Raw genomic sequence first — 12,838 nt, forward strand, 5'->3', positions numbered from 1 at the left:
TTGGCTTACTTGCAGAGAGCTTCCGCATGGAAGTATTTGGTATGTCGATTATCAATGATTATAATTTCATGGTGTTTCTCCAGGAAGTATTCCAGTGCGGACTCGGGCGTGCGGGCGATGTTACACTTGTATCCAGCTTTATCGCAGGCCCACCAGAAACCATCACTCTGGCTGTCTTCTTTTCCAAAGACGAGCAAAACCTACCAAAAGAATGAGTTAAACCAGGTGAGATAAAAAAAACACTTAGACCCAATCTCATTTAATCTGCTGCTCCACATCTCCACAGAGTCAGGTTTGAATCACATAATAGATAATAAAAGCACTTACCGGAAACGACACCCAATGCTGACTGAATCACTGGAGATAATGAATCTTGAACACTTAAGTGAACCTCAATGATCCATACGACATAGGAGGGTGCTTTCTCAACTCTTAAGATAAGCACATTTGGCTCATCGTATGATTAATGTGATTCCACAAATATATTATCAAACTATTCCCACCCAACGTCTGTCGTTGCCTTCCTCTTAACATGAGAGAATTAGATCATGAATAAAACATAACCACAACTCGCACAAACTATGGAAGGTAATATCATTCAGTGGTAGCGATTTAGAACAGAACATAGAACAGTGCAGATAGACACAAAGTGCTGGAGTAACTCAGTGGGTCAGGCAGCATCTCTGGAGAAAAAGCATGGGTGACTTTTCGGGCCGGGATCATTCTTCGGATTCCAGTCTGAAGAAGGGTTCCGACCTGAAACGTCACATATCCATGTTCTCCAGGGATGCTGCCTGACCCGTTGAGTTACTCCAGCACTTTGTGTCCTTTCCCCAGAATACCCCCAGCTTCCACCTTTCTCCCCCCTACTGCAACCAGTCTGAAGAAAGGTCCCGACCCAAATTGTCACATATCCATGTTTTTTTAAAGATTTTTAGATTTTAGAGATACAGCGACGAAACAGGCCCTTCGGCCCACCGAATCCGTGGCGCCCAGCGATCCCCGCACATTAACACTATCCTACACACACTAGGGACAATTAAAAAAAAAAAAGTTTACATATTACCCAGTCAATTAACCTACATACCTGTACGTCTTTGGAGTGTGGGAGGAAACCGAAGATCTCGGAGAAAACCCACGCAGGTCACGGGGAGAACGTACAAACTCCGTACAGACGGCGCCCGTAGTCAGGATCGAACCTGAGTCTCCGGCGCTGCATTCGCTGTAAGGCAGCAACTCTACCGCTGCGCCACCGTGTTCTTCAGGGATGCTGCCTGACCCACCGAGTTACTCCAACACTTTGTGTCCTACTTTGTAAATCAGCATCTGCTTGGTTCTCCTCATAGAATTGTGTACTTCTTTGTTACCTGACCTGGACCACACCATTGATATTCCAAGTTAGGACACCAAAATAAACCCACAAACTGCCTTCATTTTTGCAAGTAGGATGTTTGTACCGCTGAGAACTCCCTTCACCATCTCATGGTTGACGAAGAAGGACACAAAGTGCTGGAGTAATTCAGTGGGTCAGGCAGCATCTCTGGAGAACACGGATGAGAACATGAATTCTCGTCACTGTCTCGTGACTAGGCAGATCTTAGAGCTTTTTAGATGAAGCTTTTAGTTTCAATAAACATTTCAAAATATAATGAGTGGGAAGTGGCCATTGATACAAGCTGAGGGAATCTGAAGTGGATTCCTCCCAGTGCTATTTAAATATACATGGTAACTCATTCATCTTGAACTTATAAATAGCTCCATTAAATAATGTAGCAAGGAATTTGATACGCAAGTGTGGAGCATTTTTGTGATAAGATCACCAGCAAGCTTTATCCTAATATTGCAGAAATGTTATAAGTGAGTATTATAAAAGGACTTTGCTGAAGCATTGCAAGGTGCACTTACGGGTGAACCATTTGCCAACAGAAACACATCCTATGTGCCGTGCGGCACGGTGGCGCAGCGGTAGAGTTGAAGCCTTACAGCGCTTGCAGCGCCGGAGACCCGGGTTCGATCCCGTCTAGGGGTACTGTCTTTACGGAGTTTGTACGTTCTCCCCCGTGACCTTCTCCGAGATCTTCGGTTTCCACCCACATCCAAAGACGTACAGGGTTGTAGGTTAATTGGCTTGGTAAAATTGAAAATTGTCCCTAGTGTGTGTAGGACAGTGTTAGTGTGAAGGGATCGCTGGGCGGCGCGGACTCGGTGGGCCGAAAGGCCTGTTTCCGCGCTGTATCTCCAAACTAAACTAAAGAGTCTGAAGTGTACCAACCAGATACTTTTGAAAACTGTGAAGAACAAAATCAAGTCAAGTCAAGTCAAGTTTATTTGTCACATTCACATACACGATGGTATCTTTCCACAGCAACAGCTTCAGTGGTGATTTACAGCAGTACTACAGGTGCTTCTGTTCTGCCATCATAAAAATGCTCACTTGCATTTATAAATAAAGGATTTAATGGGATCCTGACCCTTTCAGACTTACGTCATAATCTCTATGTGAATGGGCATTACGCTCTCATTTTAGAAAAGATAGATTTGTGAAGTAAGTGCATCAGAAGCATAACATAAAGTAAGAAAGAATATTATTTGTGCCATCACATCCTCATGGTAACAGCTGGTGGAGCTATTGCCTCACTGTGCCAGGGACCCAGGTCCGATTCTGGCCTTGGCTGCTGTCTGTGTGGAGTTTGCACGTTCTCCCTGCAACCGAATGGGTTTCCTCTGATATCTCAAAGACGTGTGGTTCAGTTCAGTTAAGTTTTAGTTTAGTTTAGAGATACAGTGCGTAGACTAGCCCTTCAGCCCACTGAATCTGTAACGACCCGCGATCTCCGCCCATTAATACTATCCTACACACACTAGGGACAATTTACACACAGTCCAAGCCAATTAACCTACAAACCTGTACGTCTTTGGAGTGTGGGAGGAAACTGAAGATCTCAGAGAAAACCCACGCGGTCACGGGGAGAACGTACAAACTCCGTACAGACAGCACCCATAGTCGGGATCGAACCCGGTTCTCCGGCGCTGCAAGCGCTGTAGGGCAACAACTCTACCGCTGCACCACCGTGTCTACCTAAGTTTAGTTTATTGGCTATACGCCCCCATCCCCCCCAAATGTCCTGCAAGAAGCACATAGTTGAGTTTATTGTCACGTGTACTGAGGTACAGTGAAAAGCTTTTTTGTTGCGTGCGTCGGGGCCTACAGTGTTCGGGCCCAGATCATCCGGGCCTACAGCGCCCCCCACCCCCCCCACCCCCGGGCCTAATACGGGACAAGGGCAGTCCCATACGGGACAAACTAATTTAGCCCAATATACTGGATGTCCCGGCTAATACGGGACAGTTGGCAACCCTAGTGGGTGGGGGGAAGGGGGGAAGGGGAAGGGGTAAGGGGTAATGGGAAAGGGGAAAGGAGGGGTGGGAAAGGGGAAAGGGGGAAGAGGGAAGGGGAGGGGGAGGCAGAGGGGAAGGGGGATGGGGAATGGGGAATGGGGAAGGGGAAGGGGAAAGGGGAAAGGGGGAAGGGGAAAGTGGGAAGGGGAAAGGGGGAAAGGGGAGGGGGAAGGGAGGGGAAGGGGAAGGGGAAGAGGGAAGGGGAAGAGGGAAGGAAAAGAGGGAAGGGGAAGTGGGAAAGAGGAAGGGGAAGAGGGAAGGGGAAGAGGGAAGGAGATGGGGGAGGGGAAGGGGGAAGGAGATGAGGGAAGAGGAAGGGGGAGGGGAAGGGGAAGGGGAAGGGGGTGGGGGGAAGGGGGGAGGTGGGAAGAGGGAAGGGGAAGAGGGAAGGGGAAGGGGAGGGGAAGGGGAAGGGGAAGGGGAAGGGGAAGGGGGGTGGGGGGAAGGGGGAAGGGGGGAGGTGGGAAGAGGGAAGGGGAAGAGGGAAGGGGAAGGGGAGGGGAAGAGGGGAGTGGAAGGGGAAGGGAAGAGGGAAGGGGAAGAGGGAAGGGGAAGGGGAGGGGGGAGTGGAAGGGGAAGGGGAGAGGAAGGGGCAAGGGGGGGGGGGTGATGCAGGGAAGCAAACCATCAACAAGCATGACTGTGGTGCAAATTCGGGCAAGGTAAAACTACCACCCTACACATTCCATTCTAAAGTGCGATTATAAAATAATTCACCCCCGTTGGCTCTGATCTCTTTTGAAGTGTGGATTTCAAACTAAAAATTCCGTTTAAACTTGGTGGAGTCCAAAATCCACAGATGATTTCCTCAGTTTGAATGCCCAGAGAAAAGGGAGGAATATGGGATAATGGTACGATCGTGTGAAATGTCAACAGTCTTTCATCTTCCCCAGCCTGTGGAACTGTAATGTTACCTCGCGAAATTCCACATGCCGCCATTAAAGGTGCTCTCACTGGCATAGGCCCAGGGATATGGTGCTCTCGTCATCACTTACACACAGCTAGCTGCCACATACCAACACGTGTTACTGTGGTAACAGCATACTCTCAAGCTTCTCATGGTGTAACGACTGCTGAATCAATACTTTAGACCAGCCCTCACTGCCATCTCTGTAGCTATGTGCAGAACAAAAAATGGTGAACGTTTGTTCATTGTTTCATAAAACTCTTTACAACATAGAACATTAGAGCTTCTGGAGGTAGATACAAAAAGCTGGAGTAACTCAGTGGGACAGGCTGCAAATCTGGAGAGAAGGAATAGGTAACGTTTCAGGTCGAGACCCTTCTTCAGACTGAAGAAGGGTCTCGACCCGAAACGTCACCCATTCCTTCTCTCCAGAGATGCTGCCTGGCCCGCTGAGTTACTCCAGCATTTTGTGTCTGCCTTCGGTGTAAACCAGCATCTGCAGTTCCTTATATATATATATATCATAACATATCATATCCAACATATCATCCACCAACATTTCCGTCACCTACAACGGGACCCCACCACTGGCCATATCTTCCCATCCCCTCCCCTCTCTGCGTTCCGCAGAGACCGTTCGCTCCGTAACTCCCTGGTCCACTCGTCCCTTCCTACCCAAACCACCCCAACCCCGGGCACTTTCCCCTGCAACCGCACGGGATGCAACACCTGTCCCTTTACCTCCCCCCTCATCTCCATCCAAGGACCCAAACAGTCTTTCCAGGTGAGACAGAGGTTCACCTGCACCTCCTCCAACATCATCTATTGCATCCGCTGCTCTAGATGTCAACTCATTTACATCGGCGAAACCAAGCGCAGGCTCGGCGATCGCTTCGCTGAACACCTGCGCTCGGTCCGCATTAACCAAACTGATCTCCCGGTGGCCGAGCACTTCAACTCCCCCTCCCATTCCCAGTCTGACCTTTCTGTCATGGGCCTCCTCCAGTGCCATAGTGAGGCCCACCGGAAATTGGAGGAACAGCACCTCATATTTCGCCTGGGCATCGACTTCTCCAACTTTAGATAGTTCCTCTGTCCCTCCCGTCCACTCCTCCTTCCCAGATCTCCCTCTATCTTCCTGTCTCCACCTATATCCTTCCTTTGTCCTGCCCCCCTGACATCAGTCTGAAGAAGGGTCTCGACCCGAAACGTCACCCATTCCTTCTCTCCCGAGATGCTGCCTGACCTGCTGAGTTACTCCAGCATTTTGTGAATAAATCAATCTGCAGATCCTTCCTCCACATTACAGAACAGGAACAGGTCCTTCGGCCCAACCTGTTTATTCTGTACAAGTCTGGTTTGGCTCAGCCACCAAGCACGACATCCGGAGGCTGCAGCGCATCGTTCGATCAGCCGAGAAGGTTGTTGGCTGCAACCTTCCCCCCCATTGATGAACTGTACACTGCAAGGGCCAGAAGGCGAGCGGGCAAGATCATCTCTCACCCCTCTCACCCTGGCCGCAAACTCTTTGAAGCACTTCCCTCTGGAAGGCGACTCCGGACTGTCAAAGCAGCCACAGCCAGACATAAAAACAGCTTTTTTTCCACGAGCTGTAGCTCTACTCAATAACCAAAGGTCTGTAGCCTCCTTGTGCTCTGGTATTTTATTTCATTCTTCACGTTTAAATTATAATGTTTTATTCTTAATGTTTTAATGTTTTATGTTTTATTCTTAATTGTTTACTGTATGTCGTGTTGTTACTTGCGAGCGGAGCACCTAGGCACATTCCTTGTATGTGTACATACTTGGCCAATAAATGTATTCAATTCTTTACAGTCTGCACATTCTCTATTTCAGCACTTTACCACCCCACCCAAATCCTTAGCTATTCTCTTACTTTTTACACACTCGGTGAAGCTCCCATTTTCATATTTCTCTCAGGCTTACTCTCGTAATCTGTTTCCTCCCTCGTCATTATCCTTTTTAGTCAGGCTTTGCTTGTTACTAAGTCTTTCCAGGTTCCCTGGCCTACCACTAATTTATACAACATTATGTGCTTCCTTTCAAATTTGATAACATCCTTAACTTCCTCAGTTAGCCATAAAGGGATCATTCATCCCTTGCGGTCTTTACTTCCCAATCAGAACTATCTTTGTTCAGGGTTATGACATTTCTTTTTAAATATCTGCCACTGTTTATCGACCATCTTACCCTTTAATCTTGCTTCCCTGTCCACGTTTGCCAACTCTGCTTTTATACATATATGGGTGGCTTTAATAAAGTCACCAGCTTCATCTGGGTTTCCGTGGCAGAAATGGATATGGGATTCTATCATGTAATAATTACCCTTCCCTGAAGAATCCATTACAATGAGATGATGATCGATTCTGTCAGTATGACCAGATCAACAGTTTACGAATAAGTGGTTGGCCATTTAGGACTGAGATGAGGAAAAACTTTTTCACCCAGAGAGTTGTGAATCTGTGGAATTCTCTGCCACAGAAGGCAGTGGAGGCCAATTCACGGGATGTTTTCAAGAGAGAGTTCGACTTAGTTCTTAGGGCTATCGGAATCAAGGGATATGGGGAGAAAGCAGGAACGGGGTACTGATTCTGGATGATCAGTCATGAGCATATTGAATGGCGGTGCTGGCCAGAAGGGCCAAACGGCCTACTCCTGCACCTATTTTCTATGTTTCTAACCAGTTCCCTGGTTGGTTCCATAAAGCAAATCCCTTTGGAAAGCATCCTGACCACGTCAAGAGTCAAGAGTGTTTTATTGTCATATGTCCTGAAAGGGAACAATGAAATGCTTGTACTTTGAACAGGTCACGGCTCCTGATGAGCAAGTATGGATGTGAAGAATGAAGAAGGGTCCCGACCCCAACATCATCTATGCCTGCCTTCTCCCCATATCCCTTGATTCCGCTAGCCCCTAGAGCTCTATCTAACATTCGGCCCACCGAGTCTACTCTGCCATTCAATCATGGCTGATCTATCTCTCCCTCCTAACCCCATTCTCCTGCCTTCTCCCGAAAACCCCTGACATCCATACTAATCAAGAATCTATCTATCTCTGCCTTAAAAATATCCACTGATTGGCCTCCACAGCCTTCTGTGGCAAAGAATTCCACAGAATTCTTTGAGCGAATTGCTTGGTTACTTGGCCAATGTAAGTGCCCTTTACTCTTGTAGGTGAGGGGTATAATCTGGAAGGAATTGAGTGGATTACGAAGAGACCCTCTGACTAAAGACATTCTGCCTCAACTCCTTCCAAAAGGAGCATCCTTTAATTCTGAGGCTATGACCTTTAGTCGTAGACTCTCCCACTAGTGGAAACATCCTCTCCACATCCACTCCATCCAAGCCTTTCACTATTTGGTACGTTTCAATGAAGTCCCTCCCCCATTCTAAGGCTCAGCGAGTTCAGGCCCAGTGCTGTCAAACGCTCATCATATGTTAACCCACACATTCCTGGGATCATTCTTGAAAACCTCCTCTGGACCCTCTCCAGGGTCAGCACATCCTTCCTCAAAAATGGTGCCCAAAATTGTTCACAATACTCCAAATGCCGCTTGACCAGCGCCTTATGGAGCCTCATCCATATGCATTACACCCCTGTTTTGTACATCCGCCATTCTAGCCCTCTTGAAATAAATGATAGCATTGCGTTTGCCTCCTTTACTCGTGATTTGACGAGCAGATTAACTTTTTGGGAATCCTGCACCAGCACTCCCAAGTCCCTTTGCACCTCCGATTTGCACCTCCGATTTCTGGATTCTCTCACCATTTAGAAAATAGTCTACGCCTTTATTCCCACGACCAAAATGCACGACTCCACACTTTGCTGCACTATGATGCCGCCGTCACTTCTTGCAGCTGCTTTCCTGAAAAACCCAGTCCTGTTCTCTCCTTATCTGATGCCCTTCTCAAAGGTTTTGAATGACATTTGTGGCATTAAATGAAGGCAGAATTTCTAGTCTTATGATATGCCATGAGATATTATCTGTGAAGGTATTCACGGTGGTGAATGTCAACTGAAAACAAATGGCAAAAAACACAAACCCTATTGTGAAGCAAAGATATTTCCCATTTCTCTTGAACTTTCCTCAAAGTTAAGTGTGACAATGCTATGGCTGATTTATTGTCTGTATTGCTCATTTATTCACCTCTCACAACTTTCAGCTCTTATTCCCTTCAACCTTATGGTCCAGCTGCCTGGCCCTTGAAACTTTATCAAGGATTGTCAATAACAACATTTGAAATGCAACAATAGACAATAGACAATAGGTGCAGGAGGAGGCCATTTGGCCCTTCGAGCCAGCACCACCATTCAATGTGATCATGGCTGATCATTCTCAATCAGTACCCCGTTCCTGCTTCTCCCCATACCCCCTGACTCCGCTATCCTTAAGAGTTTTATCTAGCTCTCTCTTGAATGCATTAATGCAACGCTTGCAAATAATCACAGAAACAGTATAAAAGGATGTCCTGGTCTCTCTGCGTATCTGTAAATTCCAAGAAGTGTTGAGTTGGAACTCATCTGTCAAACTCCAACATTTGAGCTTAATATATATTTTTTTAAAAAGCACTGACTATCAATAATCGATGATAAGCTTACAAGTTTGCCGTCTACAAAACAGAACAGTGGCTGGATCCCATGTTTACTAAACCCAGGGCTGAGTTGTCTACACGTATTTGAAGTCAGGAATATTTACAGATATAAGTTTGAGATCAATGGCAGAAATAAGAAACCAAGGGTGGAGACTGATTGAGAATGATCAGCCATGATCACATTGAACGGCGAAGCTGGCTCGAAGGGCCGAATGGCCTCCTCCTGCACCTATTGTCTATTGTCTATTGTCGACAATAATAGTGACAAATTTCTACCAGATCTGACCTTGGCATTTTCATCAGATACACATGGAACTGTAAAAAAATACTTTACAGGGTACTCACAAGGATCTCCAAAAGCAGTTATGTAAATATCAAAAGATCACAAAGTAAATATCAGAAATGTCTTTCATCTAATTTTAGTTCATTCGAAAATATGCCTTTAAGTAGTGTGAACTCATCTACCCCTTGGTTGTTTTAGTTTTCCCGTTTTGTTTCCATGGATATACGTTCCCTGGACCATCCACCATGCTACATTCCCCTCCCTATAAGTTCATCTCTCTGTCACTTCATTTCAAAATCTACCCTCATATTTTCCAGTGACACCGGGGATCAGTCTTGCAGTTGTTCCCTGAAATGTTTCCAATTCCTGAAATGTTTCCCTGCTTGCCGTGATGACTAACACAGAACGTGATCCTTAAGATATAGACTGGTCAAAGTCCTGTGATGTTTAATTACAATTTCCCATGATATTCACTGCTCGCTGCTTAAAGAGTTTGCACTCGGTTTGCTCTGCTAGTTGGTGCAATGCAGTTGTTGAGTATAGAAACATAGAAACATAGAAAATAGGTGCATTTTTGCCCTTCGAGCCAGCACCGCAATTCATTGTGATCGTGGCTGATCATCCACAATTAGTAACCCGTGCCTGCCTTCTCCTCATATTCCTTGATTCCGCTAGCCCCTAGAGCTCATCTAAGTCTCTTTTAAATTCATCCAGTGAATTGGCCTCTACTGCCTTCTGTGGCAGAGAATTCCACAAATTCACAACTCTCTGGGTGAAAAAGTTTTTTCTCATCTCAGTTTTAAATGGCCTTTCCCTTTATTCTTTGACTGTGGCCCCTGGTTCTGGACTCCCTCAACATTGGGAACATTTTTCCTGCATCTAGCTTGCCCAGTTCTTTTATAATTTTATATGTTTCTATAAGATCCCCTCTCATCCTTCTAAATTCCAGTGAATACAAGCCCAGTCTTTCCAATCTTTCCTCATATGACAGTCCCGCCATCCCGGGGATTAACCTCGTGAACCTACGCTGCACTGCCTCAATAGCAAGGATGTCCTTCCCCAAATTAGGAGACCAAAACTGCACACAATACTCCAGATATGGTCTCACCTGGGCTCTGCACAACTGCAGAAGGACCTCTTTACTCCTATACTCAAATCCTCTCGTTATGAAGGCCAACATGCCATTAGATTTCTTCATTGCCTGCTGTACCTGCATGTTTACTTTCAGTGACTGGTGTACAAGGACACCCAGGTCTCATTGCACTTCCCTTTATCCTAATCTGACACCACTGAAATAATAATCTGCCTCCTTGTTCTTGCCGCCAAAGTGGATAAACTCACATTTATCTACATTATTATACTGCATCTGCCACGCATCTCCCCACTCACTCAACCTGTCCAAGTCATCCTGCAACCTCCTAGCATTCTCTTCGTAGTTCACACTGCCACCCAGCTTTGTGACATCTGCAAATTTGCTGGTGTTATTCTTAATCCCATCATCTAACTCATTCATCCACTCGCCACTGCCTGCCATTCCGAAAAGGACCCGTTTATTCCTACTCTTTGTTTCCTGTCTGCCAACCAATTCTCTATCCATGTCAATACTCTATCCCAAATATCACGTGCTCTAATTTTGCCCACTAATCTCCTGTGTGGGACCATATGAAAGGCTTTTTGAAAGTCCAGATACACTACATCCACTGGCTCTCCTTTGCCCATTTTACGTCACATCCTCAAAAAATTCCAAAAGATTAGTCAAGCATGATTTCCCTTTCATAAATCAATGCTGACTTGGACCAATCCTTTTACTGCTATCCAAATCCGCCGTTATTACTTCTTTAATAATTGACTCCAGCATCTTCCCCACTACCAATGTCAAGTTAACTGGTCTATAATTCCCCGTTTTCTCTGATCCTAAATCTATAGAACATTGTAAAATGTTCACCAATGTGTCCACGATTTCTAGAGCCACCTCCTTGAGTACCCTGGGATGCAGACCATCAGGCCCTGGGGATTTATCAGCCTTCAGTCCCATTAGTCTACCCAATACTATTTCTCGCCTAATGCAAATTTCTTTCAGCTCCTCTGTCTCCCTAGATCCTCTGTCCTCTAGTAAATTTGGGAGATTGTTTGTGTCTTCCTTAGTGAAGGCAGATCCAAAGTACTTGTTCAACTCTTCTGCCATTTCCTTGTTACCCATAATAATTTCACCTGTTTCTGCCTTCAAGGGACCCACATTTGTCTTTATTAATCTTTTTCTCTTAACATACCGAAAGAAGCTTTTACTATCATTTTCTTTATATTCTTGGCCAGCTTACCCTCGTACTTCATCTTTTCACCTCGTATTGCCCTTTTTGTTACCTTCTGTTGTCCTTTGAAAGTTTCCCAATCCTCTGGCTTCCCGCTACTCTTTGCTATTTATACACATTTTTTTTTAGTTTTATTCCACCCCTAACTTCCCTTGTCAGCCATGGTTGCCTCTTACTCTCCTTAAAATCTTTGGAATGAAATGATCCTACATCTTCTGGATTATGCCCAGAAATTCCTGCCATTGTTGTTCCACCGTCATTCCTGCTAAGATCCTTTTCCAGTCGACCTTGGCCAGCTCCTCTCTCATGCCTTCATAGTCCCCTTTGTTCAACTGCAACACTGACACTTTTGATTTAACCTTCTCCTTCTCAAATTGCAGATTAAAACTTATCGTATGATGGTCACTACCTCCTAATAGTTCGTTTCCCTTGAATTCCCTTATTAAACCTGGTTCATTAGACAACACTAAATCCAGAATTGCCTTCTCTCTGCTAGGCTCCAGTACAAGCTGCTCTAAGAATCCATCTCGGAGGCACTACAATATGTTAATATATTGATTTTTACTAAGACCTTGAGATTTATTTCAGGTTCGGCCATGACTACTTCATCAACAATTCTTACTATGTTCAGTAATTTGTATTTGTCTTCATTGAAGCTAATTGCTGCCTACTTCAATGTCAAGTTTAGTTTAGTTTAGACAATAGATAATAGGTGCAGGAGGAGGCCATTTGGCCCTTCGAGCCAGCACCGCCATTCAATGTGATCATGGCTGATCAAGAGATCATAGAAATACAGCACAAAACAGGCCTTTTGGCCCACCGAGTCCGCGCCGACCAGTGATCCCCGCACATTACCACTATCCTACACACACTAGGGACAATTTACAATTTTTATCAAGCCAATTGGCCTACAAACCTGTTCATCTTTGGAGTGTGAGAGGAAACCGGATCTCTTGGAGAAAACACACGCAGATCACGAGGAGAGCGTACAAACTCCATACAGACAGCACCCTTAGTCAGGATCGAACCCAACTCTCTGGCGCTATAAGGCAGCAAATCTACTGCTGCTCTACCATACCGCCCAAAATGTCAAGAGTATTTCATTGTCATATGTACCGACAAAGGAACAAGGAAATTTCTTACTTACAGCAGCTTAACAGGCCTGTAAACACAGATAATATATAACGGTTTAAAAAAATGCAATAAATTAATGTCCATGTAAAAAATAACAAAGTCTTAAGTGCAAGCAAAGTCACTCTGAGGTTAGTGTTGTGTGCTGTTCAAGAGCCTGACGATTTGTTGAGATAAAACTATTCTTGAACCTGGT

General features: G+C 45.4%; 1 protein-coding gene across 1 annotated transcript in view; it reads right to left on the reverse strand.

Annotated features, from left to right (window-relative positions):
- Window positions 1-12,838, reverse strand: part of pde8b (phosphodiesterase 8B) — a 200,885-nt gene that overhangs the window by 78,340 nt on the left and 109,707 nt on the right. The window contains exon 3 of the mRNA XM_078396757.1: window positions 10-200. Coding sequence (XP_078252883.1) covers window positions 10-200 — 191 coding nt within the window. The remainder of the gene's footprint in view (window positions 1-9; window positions 201-12,838) is intronic.

Source organism: Rhinoraja longicauda, chromosome 3 (assembly GCF_053455715.1).
Source record: "Rhinoraja longicauda isolate Sanriku21f chromosome 3, sRhiLon1.1, whole genome shotgun sequence".
NCBI classification, from domain to species: domain Eukaryota; kingdom Metazoa; phylum Chordata; class Chondrichthyes; order Rajiformes; family Arhynchobatidae; genus Rhinoraja; species Rhinoraja longicauda.